This window comes from Chiroxiphia lanceolata, chromosome 8 (assembly GCF_009829145.1).
Source record: "Chiroxiphia lanceolata isolate bChiLan1 chromosome 8, bChiLan1.pri, whole genome shotgun sequence".
Classification (NCBI taxonomy): domain Eukaryota; kingdom Metazoa; phylum Chordata; class Aves; order Passeriformes; family Pipridae; genus Chiroxiphia; species Chiroxiphia lanceolata.
In genome coordinates this window covers 24,362,542-24,385,664 of record NC_045644.1, presented here as the reverse complement: position 1 = coordinate 24,385,664, position 23,123 = coordinate 24,362,542, and the positions used below count along the sequence as shown (strand labels likewise).

Sequence of the window (23,123 nt, the reverse complement as noted above, 5' to 3'; positions counted from 1 at the left end):
GCGGCAGCTTTGTGCAGCCAATATGGCTGCGTGCGCCCGCCGATGAAAGGAGGCGCCTGGAGCTGAGCCCGTCTCCCCGCACCCCCTCCCGGCCGCGCGGCTGCGGCGAGCGCCGGAGAGAAGTTGTTTGGGCTGCCCCGCGGGGGGTGCGGGGCGCCGGGAGGCGGCGGCGCTGCCCGCGGCTCCTGCTGCCGGCGGTCCCCTCCCGGGGGCAGGGGAGAGGAGGAGGAGGAGAAGTTGTTTCGCCGCCTGGGGGGGCGGAAAGGAGGCGAGCGGGGCGCCAGCCGGAGGAGGAAGAGCAGCAGCCCCTAACGGCAGCTCGCCCCCCGCCTGCCGGAGGAGGAGGAGGAAGAGGCGAAAGCGAAGCCGCCCTCGGCCCAGGTCCTGCCCCAGCTCCGCGCCTCCTCCCCGGACGAAGTTTCGCCGGGGGCCGCTGCGGGGGCGCCGGAGGAGGGCGGCCGGCGGCGGCCGCCCCGCCTCGGCCCGCGCCTCCCCGGGGGCGGCGGTGGCGGAGCGGCGGGGCCGGGGGCGGGCGAAGTTTGGCCGGCGGCGGCCCTGCCGCGGCCATGGAGCCGAAGCACAAGGAGCTGCTCGTCCAGTGCCGGCAGAGCCTGGCGCAGGCCATGACCGAAGTGGACAAGGTGGTGGAGCTGCTGGAGGCCGCCGGCGCCCTCGGCCCCCGCGACCTGCGCGACCTGGAGGCGGCGGGCGGCGGGAAGGCCGAGCTGCTCATCGCCCTGCTGCTGGCCAAGGAGCGGGACCACTTCCAGGACCTGCGGGTGGCTCTGGAGAAGACGCAGCCCCACCTGCTCTCCATCCTCTACCTGAACGGCGTGGCGGGGGCACCGGCCGCGGCCGAGACGGCGGGTGAGCGGGGCCGGGGGCGCGGGGCGGGAGGAGGAGGAGGAGCGGGAGGGCAGCGGCTGCCCCCGCCCATCCCTGCCGGGGCAGCGCGGGCCCCTCGGGGCCCCCCGCCCGAAGGTGGGAAGGGAGCGGGCGGGGGTCCCCCCTTTCCGGTGGGGGTAAAACTCTCCGGTGTTCGCACTTCGGCTCTCGGTGCTTGTTTTGTGCTCCCGACGCTTTTGGTCTCTCTCCTGGTGCTGGTCTCCGAGCGGTGCCGCGGATGCTGCGCGGTGCCCCTCGGAGAGGCCACCCCTGCCTGGTTCGCGCGGCTGCTCCCGTGCCCTGGAGTCGGGCGCCGGCTGGGGGATCGGGAAAACAGTATCCGAAGGAGCTTTTCTTCTCTGGACTCCTCGGGTCCGCCGGTGGTGTCATACAGTCACTTCTGGACTGGGCAAAACTGAAAGTCCCCGCTGCAGCCCGTCTGCCGGAGTAGGCTGGCTGGTAGAGCTCCAACAGATGTGCGTTTGAGTAAATAGTGTAACTTTTTTCCTCTGGACAGCCATCTGTTTGTTTGAGGCTATACTGTTCTAACGCTTCTCGGTGGTTAGAATAGGAAACCCGCTGATTTAACTGCAAATCCAGACGAGAAGAATTTGGGTGTAAACCACCTCCTTAACTAAGTTGGGCTTTGATCCGTAAGTCTGCCCGTATTATCCCCCTGCCAAAACGAGTCACAGCCTACTTTAAAGTGCACAAAACCAAGCTTTAAAATAATAATAATAATAAATAATAGATAATACTTAAGGCCTTGCAAGTGAAGCTGTGTTTCTAGATGAGAAATTGAAGTAAGTAGTAATTGTCAGTGATGTATTCTCAGTGAGGTATTCTCATCCAGTGTGACCAAGTTAACTGATTCAAAAACGTGGGTTCTCTTTTTGGTGGTGTCACTGGTTTGGGGATTTGCAGGGTTGCTACCTGTTTACGTAAGGAACTGCATTGGGAGGGCTTCCTGACTCTTATAAACCATACCATTTCTTTAAGAAAATAAAGCCCTCTAAGAGCTACTTTTCTCTGGAAAATAGTGCTTGCATGTGCAGTTGTACTGTGTACCCTTATTTGAATTATGCTGTGGATGCTAGAAGTTTCTTCAACACAAATGTGTGAGGGTCTTATGTTTTGTTTTAGATCAGTGTAGTATTCTAATGAATGGATAGTAGGACCCCACGAGATGGGGAAAAATGGACTGAACAATAGACCTCAACACTTGTAACATTATGTGTTCTGACATCAATGGGAGATGAGGGCACTCACTGCCTTTCAGTGATGGTTTTGTATGGTTAGAGTAATACTCGTTCTTGTCTTGTTGAGAAGATGCATTAATGGTACTGGGCTACTGACATTCCCCAACCTTAAAAACAAAGTTGTAAAACATGAATGGCAGGAACAAACAGAGTAGATGTTGGATGTAGTCATGCTCTTCATTTTTAAAATGCGAGTTGGAATTGCAAAATGTCTTGCAACACTGAGTTCTTGAGTGAAAAGTACTTTGATTGGCAAAATTACCTATATCCTCTTTGACTGAATGTGTTCAGGAGGCTAATCTGAGTTAAATTAACAGCTGTGTGGGGAAAGATGTTCCTTTGATATGATGGGTTTTAAAATGTTATTGCTTTCATTTATCAGTGGTAATAAAGAGCTAACTTTGAGAGTTATGGATTTGTTTTCCTTGTGATAAACATGCTTAAAAATTAGTTCACAAGAGATTGCTAACAGTGAGCTTTAAGAATAAACCATAGAAAGATAAAGGGCCTGAGCCTTCAAACCCTGCTGTATATATTCCAACATTACTCCTCTGAGGAGGTCTTGTGGTAATTAGTTGTGAGACTGCTTGTGTGCCCACTGAACACCTCTGATAATTCATAGCTTATGTGTGAGTTTGTCTTGGATGTGTTGTGCAAAGAGTTAATGTTTGAGGGTAGCTGTGGTTGAAAGGTTCATGTTTGAACCTGTGTCCAGATGTAATTGTATTTTATTCTAATATCTCCCTGTAGGAAATCTGACCACCCACCTTCTCTTTTGCCATTTGCGAGTTTTACTCCTTTTCACTGGGGATATTGTAGGTGGATGAGGCAAGTCACTTTTTAGTTTTTGGGTATAATAGTAAAATACAAATGTGGTAGCATGAACTGTTGGATTCTGTATTTAAAATACTGAAGTGAAACAGTCCATATTATGTAAAATGTCTCTATTCTTACAGGCAAAAAATATTTATCTTAAACATCCCTTTGATTGAACCTATACAGCAGAATTAGTTTTTTACATTACCATTAGCATATGTAAAAATGACAGTTTACAATGGTACACTTAATTTTAGAATTGTTTGGAAGAAGAGGCTAGTACAATGTATATCCCCTGAATGCTTGTTGATTAAAATTATTTGTAATGAATAACTTCTTGTAGTGGTGTTTGTTAATTTCTTTTTTTCCAGTGTACTGCTGTTGTGAGGGAAGTGAGAAGGTACTTGCAATGTAATTTTGTTTAAAGCTAGAGAATTTGGCTTATAGTCTGCTCACTACAGTAGGATGAGTGTTTCTCCGGGCATTTTAATGTGTGCAATATGTACCATTACTTTGTGTTTTCTTTCTTCTCATTTTAAATATTGCTTCCTTTTGTACTTTAAAGGCGATGTGTAAACTTGGATGGAAACTCAGGTTGTTATTTATACCAGCAGTTCTTGTGACTGGCTGGACAATGTAGACCTGACACTTTTATAAGTATTTATCTGTGCCACATGGGGGGAAGTAAACAACTGATCCGACTGCTCAAGGGAAATAACTGGGGTCCTGGTAGCTGCTGAAAGACTTTCACTCTGTCTTTACTTTACAAAGATTTTTTTTTTCATCTGTGTAGTTTCCACCAGTTCAGTCCCAGTTAAATATATTTATCTTCTATAGTGGCTTCTAGTTGCTGATTTTAAACCTGAAACTGTACAGTAGTTAGTTTCTCCAATGAAATGTATATTTTCAAGTTTGTTTTGTTTATGAAGTTTGTTTATGTATGCCTAGCAGTGTTAGTAAGCCAAGTGCAAAATGTAACAGGAAACTACTTTCTGTTGAAGCAGAAGCTAAAGTGAGTGCGATTTGCTCTGTTTCACTTAGTTGTGTTTAGAGACTTCACTTCTTCCTTGAGTAAAACCTTTGATTACTTACTACATTGCATTCTTTGTAAATATTTGTCAGAAATTGGCTTTGCCCATGTGAGAATGACTGCTTGGCTGATTAAAATCTCCTAGTATTTTGCCCAGGGACTAATTCTTTAAGTAGTGTACCAAGTGGTTTTATTTGTTTATTGGGGAGTGAACTGATGGATTACCATTAAATAATTGATTCGACCAATGACCTCCATCATGCATCTGAGAAATCCTTTATCCTGGTAGAATAACCTGTCCTTTGTAATGTGAAAATAAATGACTTCTGAGCATTCAGTTGTCTCTTAGATATCTTGCTCTCTAGATAATATTTCATTTGTACTATTGATATAATGTGAATTTTGTGGTATGAAAACTGTTCAAGACAAAAATACAATGGAACATACTTCATTGTGATGAGTACTAATAAGATGTTTTTTCTTTAAATGTAATTATAAGGCCAGAACAGAAATCTAAGGAAACTATGTAGTCTTTAGACTGCTTTAGATAATACAGAACTTTATACTTATGTTTTTGTGATACTAAAAAGGTGGGGAAAAAAGCAGGTTTGGTTGTTGACCTTGGAATTTGTTTTTGAGATGAACTTGTGGGGCTACGTGCTCCTAGTGCTTTATCTTCCAACTAAGTAGACTGCTGAACTCAAAAAGCTTCATTTCTGCTTTCACAGGTGTTAAAATTTTAGGTTCACAGTTTCCTTTTGTATTAGCAGTTGATCTTCTGCTTTTCTGTACCTACCCCTACAGCTGTAGTCAGTGAGTATGTCTCTGTAAGCTTAACTGTAACGTGCTGGCTTTTTTACTGTAAAGATTTAGCACCATTTTGGATATTAAAAGCAGAGTGTGTTAGGCTTTAGAGGTGTTTTATTTAACAGTTTCAAGATGGAAATTTAAGTTTTAAAGTTCAAAATTGGTTACATATTTAAAAAGGTCTTTAAAGGGACAGGGAGGAAGGAAAGAAAGAAAATTGTTTGTAGATTGACTTTGGAAGTTTTTCTTCTGTTATTTATTAAGACTTCTTTTTCTAACTGTGTTTGCTCAGATATCATGTTAATTTCCAGTCCAAAAAGTAAATGTGGGCATCTATAAGAGTAGGAAAAAGAGTTCTGATTTTTTCTTCTTTTTAGAGGGATTATCTCAACTTCTTCCTCCTTCTGCTTTATATATAAAAAACCAAAGCTAGTTGTTTCAGACAATGTGGGATTTGAAGTCACAAAGTTTACTTTTAAAAATTGGAAAGTCTTTCAGCTTGTTTGAAACAAACACAAAAGGCAAGCTCAGTAAGTATGAATTTAGGAGATGTAGAGCTGGGACCCACTTCTCTGGAAGCACCAAGGAGACCCACAAGAAATGCAGTAATTTTGGAGTTGTCCCTGAAAAGCTGGGAGTATGGCTGCTTGGTGCTGGGACCTCTGCATTGCGCTCCCTCTTCCCTGTCCCTCCCAAAGTGTTGAGTGATCCCCACAAAACATTGGCTGGTGACTGGCGAGAGGAGCTCGTGAGCAGGAATGAGAATCTGTGGTAGTTGGGAGCCGAGAGACTGGAGGAAGGGTGTGAGATGGGGAGGTGGGATGTGGTCTCCTGTAGGAGCATGTGAGAATAAAGGGGGGCTCAGGAAGCTGCGGGGTGAGGTAAGGGGAGAAGACAGTACAGGTGCTCGGAGATGAGAATTAGTGCTTTAAGTGTTCATTCCCTGGGAGAGAGGGAGAATAAGAAGAAATTGTAAAAGCATAATTTACTGACTCAAGGACTGAACTGACAATTTTGCAATTAAGTACAATTTGCACTCCCTTCCATCGCTGAAAATTGAAGAGTGGAAGAAATAGAGCAGTATGTCTGGGTTTTTCCAGGCCTGTTATTAGTTCCCAGGGTAGCTTTGCAAGCCTTGTTACAGGATTTCTTAAGTCGTACTGATGAAAAAGCAGGCAGCGTTCAGAAGTCACATTAGGAGAAGTACAGTCTTCAGCAGCCCTGAGCAGTAATTAAACTCGATAAAATACCCAGTGGTAGTTTTGCAGTACCTGTGTCTTCTGATGATCTCAGATTTTTGGTATCTCTTGGAATTGCCAGGCTAAAAAAAATGCAGGAAGATTCTGGCAAGTGTCCGGATGGGTATTCCCAATGAAATGTCTGATAGTAGTCAGTGAATGGAAGTAGGCTCTCAATTCCAAAGAAGGAAATGCGTGTTTTAGTAGTTCATAAATCCCAAGGGAGGTGTAGTTCTTAATTACATTTTTGCTGTGCTCAGGGAGGAGGGGGGTGGAAAGAAAACTGGCCACAGTAAACTGGGGACGTTGTTTTCATGAGAGTAAAATGAATAAAAACCATTTCTTTGTATTGGTGTGTACAGTTGTCAAGTTGCTTTGGACACATGCAGGACTTTGTATCTTATGAAATTAGACACGATTAATAAGAAAAGCTAACAGCTTTCTGTAAGTTGTTCCTTATTTATTTGTTAAAACTTGACAAGATTGCCTGGCTCTTAGATTTCAGATCTTTGGCTTGTTTTAATTACCTTTCCCAGTCTCACTGTTGTCTTGCACCTCTAACTAGTCTTGGTTTTGCTGAGGTTTTTTAGGACCCCTTGTCTAGATAGCGAAGATCACAGCTGCTGCATGGGTAGTGACTTTGGGTTTTCCAGTTCTCTTAGCAACTTGCAATTTGAGCTAAGTATTCTTTTTTTCCCTTTGCTGCTTGCTTTTGCAACTTTCTGGGTTTTTTTACATTTATTTCTTTCTTTTTGCTTCTTAGCTTTCTGTGCTGCTGTTAACTGTTATTTCAATTATTATTTTCTAGCATTAAAATTCCTTATTCAAAACGCTAGTGATTAGAATGATATCAAGTAAATCTTGATAAATTGATTGTAACAATTCTTACTCTGTAAAAATCTTGGGGCCTGAGGTTTCATTTTTCAGAGCTGTTCAGTCCTGGGCTGGTTTTGGCTGGGGTTAAACCATAATAATTCCCCAGTATATTTTGGGTGTTACAGGGTGAAGCAATTAGCTCCTCTTGGTTTTATTTCATATGAAGAATCTTAAAATCTGTACATATAATAATGCTAAAACATTTCTTTATGTAAAATGTTCATAGTATTGATGGAGATAGAAAAAAAAAAAACATGTTAGTGCATATAGCTTTGTATGAAAAGAGCTATAGTAGTGAAGTTGAGATATCTAGACTGCCAAATTGTGTTGGGTAGTCAATGCTGAAACATTATTTGTGACCTTCAAGATGCAAGTCATTGACTGCTTTTTTGTGAACGGTGGTAATTTAGTACTGAATCATTCTGATGTAGGAGCTGGAAAGGTCACAGTGACTGAGCTTTGGCTTGAGGCTAACCAGTGCTTTTCTAATGAAAGCATAAAAGAAGGATGCTGTTCCCTGAAGAGTCCAGTGTTGTTAGTGCATCTTGAATGTTGTTGCCTGGCTCTTCCAAAAGGGCTGCATTTTGGAGCTCTCAATGTTACTCTGGTATATTAATTCTTGTCAATGGAAGACACAATTACTAAATTATTGACAGAGGTCCATGGTGCTGTAGCTTAGAAACCAGTTCAAAATACCTAGTGCACAATGTTTGATGTATAATAGGTGTATTTATATGCTTGTCATAGGTTGTGGTGCGCTGGCAGATGTGTTGATGATGGGGTAATACCAGCGTCCCCTGATGTTGTAGCTAACAAGTGAGGTTAAATTTGGCAACTCCTGTTGTAAGCTGTTGTGCAAGAGTGTCTGATCTCCATGGGGCACCCTATGCAGGCTTCAGAAGGTGATGGCAGCAGATGTGGTACCTGGAATTGAGGGCTGCTGGCTGCTTGGGGGGAGCACTGAAGGATGTTTTTCTTGACCATGTATGATTACTGGGCAATACAGAATAACCTGCTACAACTGAAAGGCCCCTCTTATCCAAACTGGTGTCAGAGGAAGTTAAGAGCAGTCTATTTTGTATATATAGTGCCACCTTCTTCTTCCTGACAGCTTCCAAAACCTCTAATTTCACAGTTTGTGGGTTGAACTGCTCAGCAGTTTGCTTTTTCACAGCATTAACAAGTTTGTTCTGGAGAGCTGCTCTTTGTATTTGAGAAAATCATAATTTTTTTCTAGTTGGCTGATGAAGGAATTGTATTTTAAATAGGCCATATCACCCTGATTAAGATTTTCAGACCTGCAACTGACCTGTAGCTGGAGAGAGCAAGGAAGCAAGAATGTAAAATCATTAAATGTTTCAGCTGGAGAGTTGCAGGGTTTGGGTAAAGAGGGTTGTAAACTTATTATATAGTTGACAATTTATTATGTATTTGGATGATAAACCAAAAGACTCTCTTCTTCCCCACCTTGAAACCCTGAAAGCCAGTTCTTTTAAAACTTACTTCTAAATTAGCTTTCCTAAAACTCTAGTTGGGAGCATTCACACTTACATTATTAATGCCTAGTGACAACTTGCTTGCCTCTTGTGCCTCATCTCCTTTCACTTTGGCTTTTTATTCTACCTGCACGTAATTGCTGATTCACGAACATGCTTATTATTCATGCACTTACCTTCCAGCATGTGAGTAATCCCCATTTATATGCATCAGGTTAGGCATGTGCAAAAGTTGGCAGAGTCCAGGCCTTGCATACTAAGCTCTTTGGATTAGACAATATCTACAGTAAAGTACTGCTTGTGCCTCAGAAAGTGAGGCTGATGGCTGTTTGCTTCTCAGTAGTGCTCAAAATGGAGTTTGTGTGGGAAAAGATACCTGTGGTGTAGGAAGAGAGGTATTTTCCTTGATGACAGATATAAAATGTAGTTGGAATTCTGGACTCAGCATAAGTGAGCTATGTTCTTTGGATGCTGCTGCACCAAAATCCTTTTTCAGGTATATTCCTTTTTTATGAGACAGATCAGCCAACAAGTCTGTTGGCTTCCTTGAAAATTATTTTCTTTAAAAGCATCTGAACTTTTGTATTGGGGAAATAAAGCTGGTGTAGAAAATGTCAAAATTACTAAGTACAGCTGCCTAAATCATTACATAGATGTTTATGTTTTATTTTAGTAAGTATGAAACTATATCTTATTTGTTGTTTCTGTTTCTTGTTTGTGTTTGGTTTTCTTGCAGATAGCTTTCTCCCGTTGCATGCTTTTGCGGAAAAATCACTCTAGGGAGAGTTTTGAGACTTGGGTAACCATGTGATCTTGCTCTTTTTGGAGCACTTATATAATTTGAGGTTACCTTCCACAATTATGATCTTCTTGCAGAAGGATGGGTTGATTGAGTTGTTGGGAGTTCTTCAACTAGAAGTTGACAGAAGATTGACAGATTTTTTTTCTTTTAATGACTTCTTTCAGGAAATCTTGTTATGCAGTTTTAAAGTTCTTTTAAACACTTAATGCATGGTCTTGTGAACATTTGCAGTGATTTTTAAGAAGGTCTACTTCGCATTTTAGATCATTATGATGTGGTTTTTAGGTGGTGTGCAAGTGTATGTTTGTTTAAATATTCTGTTACTAACTTCACTTCTCAGTCTTTAAAATAGTCTTGAATGTCCAGTCTGGTTTTTCCTTTCTGTGGCTGATATTATTTGAGAGCTCGCTTAACCTTTAATTGAAGATAGGGTGTGTTGTATTTTTAACAGATTTGCTTTTTCAGTTTGTTAAAGGCCATTTGACTTCAGTAGGTGTGGCTAAAAGTAATATAAAAAGCCAAGGTCTGAGAGAAAAACAAAACTAATAAAAACTAAAGAAAAGAATCCCAGCAAACAAAAAAAGCCTTAAACAACAGTAGGCTTTCCCTTGTAATTGACCAACTGGTTTTTATTGTCAGCTGCTCCATCAGGTACTTCTGGAGCAGGAGTAGACTCAGAATGAATACTGTAGGTGTACCTGAATTTTAGTAATAATAAAATCACAAAATGCAGTACTAAACCCACTCAAGATCACAGAAGAGGTATTCTCAAGAGGGCTTTCACTTTCAATTATATTATTTTCACCTTGAAGTGTTGGTATTTTTCCCTCCATTTTAATAGAAGTATAACTTTCTTGTTCAGCCCGTTTTCTGCTTTCTCTGGCACTGGACCTTGGGATGCTCAGACTGCCTAGTTTTTTCCTCTCTATTTAGATGTACTGCCACAGCTTTCCTTTGCTGCTCTGACGCTGCATAAGCCGTACTTTCTTTTTGAGGTTTTTGAGACTTCTAGTATCCATTAGGGCATATTAGGAAAGGACACTTTTTATGAGTTGCATTGACTCCTTTAGGTTAAGGGTCTGATTAGTTTGCCTTAATGGGTTAACCCCCCTTCCCTTCCTGCTGAGTTACACAAGGCTGACTTAGGTCTAGACTGCAGACATGAACTTTGAGATATATAGTGACTTATTTTTCTAAATCACTGGCCTTGAAAATGTGTAGGCCAGCACTTTGAGGTATACTACATTAGCTCATGTTTCTAATATATTCATTTGTTACCCTGGTTCATGAACCTTTCCTGTTTTTCTGGCATCTTTGCAGTAGTCCAGAATATTTCATGGGCTGCCTTGCTGCAAGTGTCAGAGCAGTGTTTTGACTGAGCAGAACATTCCTTGGTAACACCGAGAAGTAGTTTCAGATGCTGAGGACAGAGATACATTCTGCCTTGGGATTTTAGGACATGATTAGGACATCAGGAATATTGGTACTAATATGAAAATCAGTAAAAACAGGCAAGAAATATTTGGCTGTCAGGGCTGGTGGCAGTCTTGTTCTTTACAGCATTGTTCGGCTGAAACCGGTGTGTAATGTGTGCTGGACTGGAAGAAAACACAATGTGTAAATGCTGAGCTGTTTTTCTATCTCTGGCTGAGTTGATCTTCAGTGATATACTATGCATACATGACTTGCATAAAACTTCATTTGTCGGGGAGTATTCCATTATATTTTCTAGAATGTCAAATCTCAGGTTAATTTTAGCAAATTTCTGAAGTGCTGCAAAATGCCAGGTTGTTAGTATGGTTTTGGTGCTGAACTTGTAGTCTTTTGGGGCCTCTGATTTCCTTCCTGCCAGTGATAACCAGAAGGTGAAGGCAAAGTGGTGAAAGTGGAAGGACTGTAGCATAGCTATTGCCTGGCTACAGTGATGAGCAGTTTGCTGCATATTCTGTGCTACACTGTGCCCTTTTCTAAGGAATTTCAGGGTGCTACACTGAGTGTTGCTCAGCACCTCTGGAAGGTTGTTTTCTTCTGCAAGTCTGCATTGCAACAGTACAGTGTCAAGTTTATTGGTTTTGCTCTGAATCTGTGTAGCTTTCTCATGAGCACATAGGCCAGATTGTATCTGAGGGATGTAGTAGCTGATGTAGGGAATCCACATAAAAACTTCTGTGAATTCTTCTCATTAAATGCTTTGTATGTGTACATTTGTGCATGGAAACTTTTAATAGATGATTCTTTTGTAATGAGAAATGCTTTTTTTTTTGGGGGGGGGGGGAATCTTTATATTGAAAGTAGATGAGAATTTAAGGACTAGCTTTCTCTTAGCAAAATATTTTGACTTTTTCTTACGATGCACCCCAAAACTAAAGGCTTTGCTGAAGTATGATTGCATGCATTTGTTACTGTGTAAGGCACGAACCCACGGTAATCACTGAAACGATTTTATAGGACGTTGTGGTGAAATAGTAGCTTGTGAAAGATGGTAAATGTTAGGGAATAATTCCCTGGTCTTATGACAGTGAGAGAAGGTGACTTTGCATCATTGGGACTGTAGGATTTCTGACCTTGTAGATTAGATCACAAGGCCTTGACCTTTGATGTAATTCTCACTAGTATCTGATGTGGGTAGTATCTGCATTTCATGTGATCTGTTTCAGAAAATCACCAGAAGTGTGCTTAATTTTCTTAATAACTTCAACAGAACGTTGTTAACTTATTTAGTGAAGTCTCATTTGGCTGGCTAATCTCTGCTCTCTATTTTCTGCTGTCCTCATGAGTTTTTCAGTTTACATGTGATGTATTGTGAAGACAGGCTTGGCTTTCCCCACTGAGCACTCAGTGTCTTTCCATGATGGTGGTGGTAGGGGACCTGTTATCTGAATGTTATCTGTATACTTTGTAGAAGTTAAACATATAAGAAAGAGTTTAATAGGACAAAAAACTCCACACTCCCTTAAGAAATATTCTTATATTAAGGACAGCTTGTTCATTGAGACTCAAAAAGAAGTTATACTTCTCTGTAAATTAAATAAATTTTGATTTGAAGAAATTCCATAAAACACAAATGTCTGATATTCATGTTATGAATGTATTTTGGTTAACAAAGTTGTTCTGAGCATTTATAAATAAAGGTAGTAAGTGGTGTGGCATGTTGGGAAGTGGAAATGAATTGTCTGTGTCTAGTGATCGGATTACAGGGTACACCAGTGGCTAGGCATTTCCTGAAAGGATTTTTCAAATTTTTTGAAGAAATAAAACTTTTCTTGAGTTCACTTGTTATGCTGGACAGAAGTGAATTATGGAAGTTAGTCTTTCTGCTCCAACAGGAGTTTTTTTGTGGTTTGTTTGTGGGTGTTTTAATAAGTGCATCTTAAATATGTATATCAGCAGCCTTCTGAACATAAAATTGGGGTTTGCTAAAATGCTTATTCCTGTCACAGGTCTTTCTGAACTTAAGATTTTTTTCCCTTCTTTTTAAAACTCACTTCAAAGCAAACGCTCTGTGGGGTTTTGTCTTAATTTTATATCAGCCTGGAGAACTTTACAGAGTTCTTCCTAAACAGGAATTACCCGAAGACTGATTTGCATTAGCATGGATTAATTATTATAATGAAAGTAATAAAACATATATATATAGTTTTCCCTATAATTTTTTTGCAGATCAAGAATAAGATTTAAATAAAGTAACTTTGAGTCTTAGCAAGTTTCATTCTGTTGTCTCTGTCAGATATGGTGCGGGTCTGCATTTTTATCTGGAAGTGGCATCACGGGGAAAAGCTGTTATTCTGAGTCTCTGAACAGCTCTAGCTCTGTGTTCATTACTAGCTTCATTAAGAGTGAACCTGCTAATGCTTAAGCTAAAAATGCTCATTTCATGTTAGTATAAAAAACAATTTCAGCTTCAAATAATGTTGCTTAAAAATGGCACTTTAGAGAGAAGCTTTCTTTGCTAGCCACCTTCTGCTAATTTAATTTCAGCCATTTTGTGAATGTCTAAGCTGAACATCCAGCATTACTGATGTTAATTGCTCTACCTTAGTTTCCTATTGCAAAAATAAGGGATAAACATCGTGGAGGTAGGTGTGAGAATGTTGTTCATGGAGTGATCACCTCTGAAGGACCCAGAGACTTGTGTTGTGGAGAAGAGGGAAAGCGATGTGTATTCAGAGCAGATTGGGAATAATGTATTGTTAATGAAGTATGAGCAACTAATTGCAAGGACTGCTTTCATGATGAAAATCAGGTGAAGTTCTGTAAGGGGAAAAAATATATCGTGGGCAATTATATGTGCTTGCTTAAGCCCTGAGCTTGTTGGCAGAGCTAGGTGACCTTTTGTGGGCTCGGGTTAGCAGTGGGATTTAACTCTGTTTTCAACTTGACTTGCAAATCAGGTGTTCCATGAGCGCTGGGTCAGAGGAGAGCACGCCAGCCAGCCTGGGCATGGAGTCTTTCTGCTTTGTAGAATGGGTGCAGTGATGATGAGCTCTCTAGAGATTTAAGGCTGAGAGGTGGAGAGGGTGGCTGAGAGGAAAGAGAAAACTTGAACTTCCCTGCAATGGCAATTGTGAGCTTTTCCTAGTTGGTTTGATACAAAGTCAGTTAAGTTAGATGAGATTATCCTCACTACTAGTTAAAGTTTGCACAAAGAATTCCCTGACACATATTTTTATTTACCAGTACTGTTATAGTTGTTGCTGCTCTAGTGAAGTACATCTGTTTTTGGCATATCAGTTTGAACAAAAAAGTTAAAGATCAGGATATTTGTTGTCTGGGACTTGGACATGGCCAGATCTGCAGTGATTTGTAATTGAAAATGTGTGTGAATACCCTTAAATCAAGTGTGTCCTTAAATTTGTCAGTTCATGGCCCTAGAGCTAAGAATCTACCTGTGACCGTTTTACCAGGTTTGACTTCCATTACATCCATCTATTTCATGTTTGCTTTTTCAGCTCCTGTGTAAAACTCATAAAGAAAGCCCTTTGCAGGGCATGGGAGATGTAGCTGATTTCCCCAGCTTGGGTGGGATAACCATGGTAAAATGGTTAATGCAAATTTACTGTTAATCTTGGCTGCTGCTTTCAGATAAGGAAATGGTTCATGTATGATGGTGGAATGCGAATTGACTGCATTATATGAAGACAGAATATTCTTTTTTTGCTATGCTTCAATGCTACTTGCAGATCTTAAATGGAAACTCAATAACATTTAAAATGTGCAGTCTTAGTACTGTTTTCAGACACTAAGCAGAAACAGTTTGTAGGTTTCCAGTTAGTGGAAAATGTCAAACTCCATGTCTTATGCCTTGGTATGAGATACTCGTCTTCAATGCTGTTGCTGTAAGAAATTGTAGGAGTATAGTTGAGTTAGAGTTGCCATACTGGGTTTAGACATAGGATTACAAAATTTGTCCTCTGAGTCTTTCACTTTCGTGTGAGAAGTTGATTCTTAGATGAAACAAGGTATTTTTGTATCTTTTCTCAATATTGGCAAAAACTGCAAATTTCCATGAATGCTTGGGTTTTAGTGACAGTAATGAGCTGAAGAAGTGTGGAGAGGGTTTCTGTTTTTCGGAGGTAACTAATCTGTGCATGCTAACACCATGTCAGAGCAGATCATGTGTTACAACTTTTTTTTTCCCCCCCTTAGAATTTATCTTCAAAATCATGTTTTTTCAACAATTAATCTCACTTAACAGCTTCAGAATGATGGTAAAATGGAGTTTTACAGTTGGAGAGGTTTGAAGCAGAAAAGGGAGGAATTTATCTTGAAGGACAGAAATGAAGCTGGGAATGCAATACCTACTCCAGCTCTGTTAGGCAGCGTAGCCTGCAGAAATAGCAGTGTAATTGTAATTTTTTTCAAAATTAATGCCTTAAAATATATGATGCAAACTCAAGGTCATATTAAAGTGCTGTGACTGTATCAGAGTAGCTGTGTCTTACTGGTATATTTTGACAAAAATAGCCTACCACCCTGTACAAAGAAGAAATACAGGAAAGCCTGCAACCTCTCCCGGTGGCTTAGTGCTGATGGACTTTGTAATTACATCTGTCTATCTCCATCTGTACCCTGCTTGGCTGGAGGCTGGATTTAAGATTAATTGTATGACGGAGGATCCTGGCTTACAGCTGTATCTTAATTAGAATTCACAATCCACTTTACATAAAAATATCTGAAAACTCTTTTAGAAAAGAACACTGATTATGGGGCAAATGAAAAGATTTTGATCTTTCTCTTTTCATAATTCGGGAATAGCTTAGGTATATATAAATATATTTGCATGCCATCTGCTTTATTTCTCTCTTCATCTTACTCTTGGCTTCTGTCATCTTGCTTACTGCTCTTTGGCTTTTTAATTAGAAGGAAAAAGCAAGTAGAAATGACTTTTCTGTGTTCATGGTAACATTTCAAAGGTTATTGAATGCTATGAAAAGTAGTGCTGTTCTAATGTTTTGAGGTTTACTGCTGTTGAACATAGCTCTAATATGAATATGCCAAATCCCTTTGTGTTGGGTGTAAAATATTTTACTTAGTGTAATAAATCACATTTTATTGTGGAAAATATGTTTTTTAGAAATAAATGGTTCAGTTCTTGAACTACATTACTAAGATTGAACTATTATGACAAGGTTGTTGCATTTAACTCTTATGTTCTGGTGGTCTCCTGACTGAAATGGATCTGTTTCTAAAAGTTGTGGTTTGGAAGAATTTATTTAAATGTACAGGAGTTAACATTTACCATAGTCTGGGAACTCTCAGGATGCAATTTGGCGAAAACTAATAGAGAAATTCCATCTGCTGTAGTGATTTGTGTAAGAGGAGAAAAAGAAGGAAAATACACAGTTAAGCTTTATTTGGGTTAATTTAATGTCAAGTGCTACAATGTAACTTTAGAACTGTTTTATTGTTGGATTTTTTGTTTGTTTGCTTGGGTTTTTCTAGCTCTGTAGAAACAGTGGTTTGATCACAAGAGATTTTTCTTCTGGTGAAGTACGTTTTGGTAAGATAACCTCCTTGGTCTTAAAAAAAAAAAAAAAGAGGAGGAAGAAAAAAAAGGAGGAAGTCCTAAAGACTTTCCTAATAGACCTTCCTTAAACAGCATCACTTAAAAGGTGCAGTTGAGTTTAACAAGGTGCATAAGCATATGCTCCTCAAGCAAGAGACCACTTCCTGTCTTGGGTTGTATAAAGATACTGCTGTTTACATGAGTTAAGACGATTAAATATGACCCTAATGTTTTTAAACCAGTGCCTGAGTTCCTGATACAATAATTTGCAAGCAAAATTTGCTTTCTCATAGTGTGAGTTGTATTCCAGTTTGGCAGCATTTGGAAGTTAAATGCTGAGGCTTAGTGCTTCTTTGCTCTTGTTGAAGATCCTGCAGGGGAATCATCTTATGTGTGATAGAAGTTGCTGGGCTGAAGCAAAAGCTTGAAGAAATTTTTCAGAACTCAGGGTTTCTGTGTTACTTGAAACTTTTGTGTACACAATGTACACACTTTTATATAGCAATGTACACAAGGTCTGTGTTTTGCCACAGAAGGAAAATAAAGTCAAGTAACTCTGATGTGCAGGGTAGAGTGTTGTACAGCTGTTCAGAGGTGGTCACTGTGAACCTTTAAGTCCAGGATTGCGTGAAGATCTACCACAAGGCTGTGTGGCTGTTCAGTGTAGCTGACTCAAGATAATCTCTGATTAGCAAGTGATCTGTAGCCTTATTGCTGGAGCCATACTAAGAGTGAAGAAGAAAGAAATCTGATTTTTTTTTTTTTTACTACTGTATCATCTAAGAACTTTTCTCTTTATGTGATTAAAAGATTTTTATGGTATATGTACAGGCTGGGGAATGAGATGCTGGAAAGCTGTGCCATGGAAAGGGGTCCTGGTCAATGGCAAGTTGAATACGAGTCAGCAATGCCCTGGCAGCCAGGAGGGCCAACCCTGTCCTGGGGGGCGTCAGGCAAAGCATCGTCAGCTGGTCAGGGATTGTCCTGTTCTGCTCTGCAGTGGGGCAGCCTCTCCTGGAGTATTGTGGAAGTTTTGGGCACCACAATATAGGAAAGACATTAAGCTATTAGAGAGTGTCCAAAGGAGGGCAACAAAGATGGTGAAGGACCTTGAAGGGAAGCTGTATGAGGGGTGGCTGAGGGCACTTGGTCTGTTCAGCCTGGAGAAGAGGAGACTGAGGGGAGACCTCATTGCAGTTACAACTTCCTCATGAGGGGAAGAGGAGGAGCAGGTGCTGATCTCTTCCCTGTGGTGACCAGTGACAGGACTCAAGGGAATGGTCTGAAACTGTGTCAGGGGAGGTTTAGGTTGGAGATGAGAAACAGGTTCTTCACCCAGAGGGTGGTTGGGCATTGGAACAGGCTCCCCAGGGAAGTGGTCACAGCACCAAGCCTGGCAGAGTTCAAGAAGCGTTTAGATGATATTCTCAGGCACATGGTGTGACTCTGGCAGATGGTCCTGTGCAGGGTGAAGGGTTGGACTCAGTGATCCTTGGGGGTCCCTTCCAATTCAGAATATTCTGTGATTCTGTATAGAGGTGTTGTGATCTCAGCCCTATTTTTTTCTTGCTTCAGGTCTGTCTTTAATAGTTTGGCATGCATATATAGAACTGGTGGGTAAATGAGGAAAGTTGTGTTTTGGGGAGCAGCATTACTGAGAGAGGAAATAGTCCTTCTTGGACGGAACCATGGGATTGAGCTGCTGAGAAGGGCAGTGCCGTGTGGTGGGATAGATGGTGTTGATGTTTGTGGTGTCTTCAGCAGAGAAGAAAGCACAACTGGGCTTCTTTGTAAGGAGATATGTCTTGAATTTTTGTTTATGGCATATGTATAGAGCTCACAAGCCTTACTTTGTGCTGATTATACTTTCTGAAAGGAGTGTTGTACCTTATTGCTGCAGCTTGAGTGTCTTTGGCAATAGGGTGTGATTTTTGTCCTTGCTAATTACTCCACAGCTGTTCACCCCCTTCCTCATCAGTGTCTTGGTTAACTTGATTACCTGATTATTTAAGAGAAAGAATCACGGTGTCTGTCCTTTGCATACTAAATTTGTTAAACATATATTTAAGCTGCTTAGCTCATCTCAGGAATTGCACTTTAATTTTTGCAGTAAACTTTATATAGGAAAAAGAAAAAAGCACTGTTGCAGTAATTTCCCTAGATCTGGGGTCAGCCTGAAGGCTAGTTGCGCAAAAAAGCCAATAATACTGCTTTATAAAGGGGTTGTACTGCAGTGCTAAAATTCATCCGTGAGTGACCTCTTGGAACTCTGTAACTCTACACCCACACATCCTAATTGTCTGCTTAGGTCACAGCCAGCCTTTGATGTCCCACAGACCACGGTAGGGTACTGGGCCAACTGGTTCAGCTGCTGCCCTGCTGCTGCCTTGGAACAACAGCCCTTTGTTGTGCCCGGGCTGGTCACGCTGCTTAAGGACCGAGCGCTGCCGGCCTGCCTTGCACGGCACCAGAGCCTGCACTCTGGGTTACGTTCCCACTCGTAGCACAAAGTCCGGGGAATATTTGCAGTGTGTTTTGTTTGGTTTTGGCTGGGAAGGTGCCTGCTCTGTGCTATGTGCACAGCTTGTAGTGCCTGAAATAGTAGTAGTAGCTCCTGGGTGGGTTAGCAGACTTAAACTTTTCAGTCTGTGTTACTGCAGGGAATCTGCTTATGTTTTAGCTTATACCAGTGATGTTTCTTGTAAAGGCTTGCTAGAAAGTGGTTTGAGTTTTTGTTGGTTTTTTTGGGGTTTTTTTTTGGGTTTTTTTGGGAGGGCTGGTGTTGTTTCTTTGTTTTTGTTGATTGTGTTCCTTTTTTATTTTTTTTTATTTTAATTGCTTCTCTTCAGCCACTCTTGAACAAAGACTTCATTTATGGTTGAAACTAATTTGAGGGTGTCTTTTCCAGACCAGTGTAGATAATGTTCTGGTATCAAGAATAAAATTTTAAACAGAAAAATGTTGATATATACACCCTGTCTTCTGATTCCAGATGTTTGAAAATCAAAAAATTTGTGTGGTTACAGAGATGTTGCTTTGTAAGAGTATTACCATACCAGGAAGCACATGAAATATATTGTACTTGTATTTAAACTGATTTGCATGCAAGACATGAATCTGTGTTGCATTTATTCAGATATTGCTCTTAGGATTTAGTGCTGATTTTATAGCTTCTTGACACTTTAATATAAGTACATTCTGCAGCTTGACTACCAGTGTTCCAGTAATAGCTGGGTGTTCAGGGTACATAACTATAATTTCTTTAGCCCTCCCACCCCACAGCATTAGCTTGTATTTTTAAATCACAGGGACTGAGCTAAATTGCTTGATACATAGGCATAGAATACATGTTGGTACATGTACGGTGCTTGGAAAAAGTAGTATGGCTGCTTCTAATAAGACTTCCCTTGTGCTTTTTGATAGTTTCTTATTCTTTTTGTTTTCAAGCTTGCATTAACTTAAGCTTAGGGCTTATTTCATCTCATGAGTACTTGCTTGCTGATCTCATTCATCCCAAAAGCAATGCTGAAGAGTGCAACAAATACAATTATGGCTATAACATAGTAGAAATAAGGAAAATTAAGTGTTATGTGGGCAGCACCTGAAACCAGGTGATAATGACTATGGTTACTAAGTAAACTTGTCTGGCTTTAGTCAGAGACCTGTTTGTGAAACATGGACTTGATGAGGAAAACAATAGCAATGTGATAATGACAAAGCTGAGCTGGGTAGGGAGGATTTGGGAGCAGCATATATGAGATAGTCTCTGTACAATCGACCTGTAATCTTTGGAGCTGAGAAGGAAGATGAGTTGGAAGAGAGAAGAAGTAGAAATGCATTACTGTAAAGCTGCACTGAAAGGTATTGGAAAGTTGAGTGGTTGCATTGGTATTGGGTATTTTTATGGCTCTCTGTCAGCTACTCTTTTGGCTTTCTGCTTGATTATGGAAGGAAATGGTTAAAGGTTCTGAAAAATTTGGAGTAATGTTTCTTTTTTACTTTCATAATTCCTTAATGTTACTCCTCTCTTTTTCTGAGGGATTTGATTTTTGATAGCACTGATCTGCATCTTGAACACCAGACAGCTGTATTTCAGCCATTCTTTGCAGTAAGTTGGCTGTAAAATACAAAAAGTTGCTATTTACAGGCAAAAACTAATTAAAATTAAAGAAGGAAAAACATTTTGACTGGCAAATCGGTCTGATATTCAGTCAAACCATTACTTTATGTGGTTCTTGATAAGAATTGTGCATGAAAAAGTGTGAAACATTCTGAAACCAAAATCAGAATTTTCTAGTGGTTTGATTGTGGCAGTGTCATAACCCACTTCCCTCTTTCAGTGTTCAGTAGCATGGGAAACTCTTCAGCTGAAGTCCCAACCACCCAGACTTCCTGTGGTTGTCTGGAGACCGATTAAAAGCCACGTGTGGGGGTAGAGAATTTTTTTTTCCTTGCGAGACAAATATTTGTGGTCTTTGTTATGTCCATCTCACCCCCAACCCAGGATATATGTTCTATAATCATATATGTGCTGCAGGGTAATTTCTTCTTGAGCCATATTACCTTTTTCTTTTTTTATAGGACCTGTAGCAGGTAATTGAGTTGGATAGCTTCTGAGATCTTATGTTGGTGCAGTCAGATTTTCTGGAGACGAGCTGTTAAGTGTGTCTGGTGACAGGTTGCCAATAGCTACAATGGCACATTAAAAAAATTTCAAGCCGGTCATTGATCTGCATATGTGTCATATCAACATAGAATTTGATAAAAAAGAAAGGTCCTTCTAAATGTGATGTTGAAGTTCTGAGTGTGCAAGTGTGATCTATCAATTTATACCTTCCTTCATTTATAATCATGTCTAGAGGATATAGTCTTACTAGCAGCTGAGGCTGAAAAATTAAGGTGTTGCAAACCTGACTTTGGCATTTAGGACTTTCTCCAAGTGACTTATATGTGAACAGAGGTCTTGCTGGTCACCATTCTCAGACATAGTGTTTTAATTTCTGTATCATCATTCTCCCACCCCCAATTATTTTATTTTTTGTTTTAAAGGCCTGGTGGAACTTTTTGTTCCCCATGGGAGGGTTTGTACTGGCAGTGTTTGTAAGGAAGTCTTGAGTTTGCAGCTGTGAAATCCAGTAGAAGTTGTTGTGTTTTGGACATGCCACAGCTTAGGTTATGGATGAAGTCAGGGGAATTCACTTTTGCTGTGGAAGTTAATTTATTGCCACAATGTTGGTTCTGCACAGTGTGTGTCAAATGGGGCATGGCTGAAAGCATCAATTCTGGAGCTTCTAGAAGTCCTGGCTGATTGAAGGCATAAGTGGTGCTGCTGGTTTTTTGTTTTTTTTTTTTTTTTTTTGGAACTCTCATTCATAATTGAGCTTATTTTAAAAAAAATATTTTTAATGAGAAAAGTGAAATGTGTAGCTTACATTGACACAATTGCCAGAGTTTTTTGTACCTGCGCATGCACATGGGTTACTAGACACAGTTGTAATGTACACCAGTACAAGACATTCAGATGAAGGAGATTATGCTTTTACTGGAGGTATGAAGCCAAAATAATACCTGTTCTGAGTTCTTTAACTTGTGCAATAGTTAGTGTACTATTTCAGTAGTGAGGACAGATTTCAGAATGAGCAAATTGCAATAAATTATCATGCTTCTAAGTTTTGGAAACGTTAATAGTATTTCATCCTGCATATTAGTTACTTATTCCACACCAAAAAAAAAAAAGAGTCACTGGAGATGAAAATAAGCATTAGATGGGACACTACCATTGTCTTCTACTGGGGCTCTACTGAGGCTCAGCTTCTGAGGAGGCTGTGCCTCCTGCAAGTTATGAAGAGATCTTCTGTCTCTCTTGATGAAAAATAAATAGAATGGGGACCTCTGTCACCTTGGTGTGAAGACTAAGATTTGAACAGTCAGCAGTTTTCTCAGTGCACAGCAAAATATAGGGACAAAATCCTGGGACAGTGTGAAGAGCTCTTACCTTTACTGTTTGCTTCACTGACATCAAACTTAATTTGTATGATACATACGTTTTATGTGGGAAATAAATTTTGCTTTTGCTGTGTTTTAGATTACCGTGTTCATGGATTTGGTAAAAGATTAAATGTTAGACTATACATTTCTCTTTCATTCTAATATATGGCAATTGGCACCTGCTCTGGTGGCAGCATTTGCTGTCTGAGCAGACACAGGAGTATTGAGACAAATGAACATTGGCTCCAGCTGTAGATCAGGTTTCTCCAGGTTCTCAATGTCATCCCTTTGTCAGCAATTTAAAAGCACTCTTTAAGTTCCATCTTAGAAAATTTTTACTACATTCAATTTCTCCACAGTATTTTTATTCAGACAATAAGCACAATTTTATAGGCTTGTCTGTATAACAACCACAGTAGTGCCATATTGGAGCTTCTGTCTTTGTAACAGACTGGGTTTTATCATTCCAGTTTTCTTTGTGTGTACACAAACCATGCTGACAGGTTTCCTGTCATTCACAACTAAACACAGAGGCAACAGTACTTCTTTAAACAAAAGTTGTGATTTGTTCTTTAGGGCTTCTGGTTCATGCATCTTATTTTTCTTAAAACATGCTGTTAGAGCTTTAATGTTGCTTGACTACACCCGTTGAAAGCATATGCATGCTAAATTGCAATTATAGGCTGTACTATCCAGGATTTTTTTTTTTTTTTTGCTTTGAGGTTGCTGGAGGTTTTTTTGTAGAAAAAAGCCCATGTGCTAACATTAATTTTTTGTTTTCAAACTGGTGTTTTACTGTGTAGGTTTTAACTTAGTAAGTGTTAGCATAATAGCAATACATGGAAAAAATGTCACCCATTTAGAGATTTATTGTGCCTTGCATGGCTGTGATTTGGTTTCTAAATTTTTGATATACTATA

The 23,123-nt window shown here is 40.3% G+C and overlaps 1 protein-coding gene across 5 annotated transcripts in view; it reads left to right on the top strand.

The window, feature by feature from the left end:
- The first annotated feature begins 479 nt into the window (after nucleotides 1–479).
- Nucleotides 480–23,123, top strand: part of DLG5 (discs large MAGUK scaffold protein 5) — a 105,078-nt gene continuing 82,434 nt past the window's right edge. For 2 of the 5 annotated variants that reach the window (XM_032694758.1, XM_032694757.1), the window contains exon 1: nucleotides 481–867. In XM_032694758.1, coding sequence (XP_032550649.1) covers nucleotides 567–867 — 301 coding nt within the window. In that variant the 5' untranslated portion in view covers nucleotides 481–566. Of the gene's footprint in view, nucleotides 868–23,123 lie in introns of all 5 variants that reach the window. The other 3 variants (XM_032694760.1, XM_032694759.1, XM_032694761.1) reach the window with 2 other exon arrangements.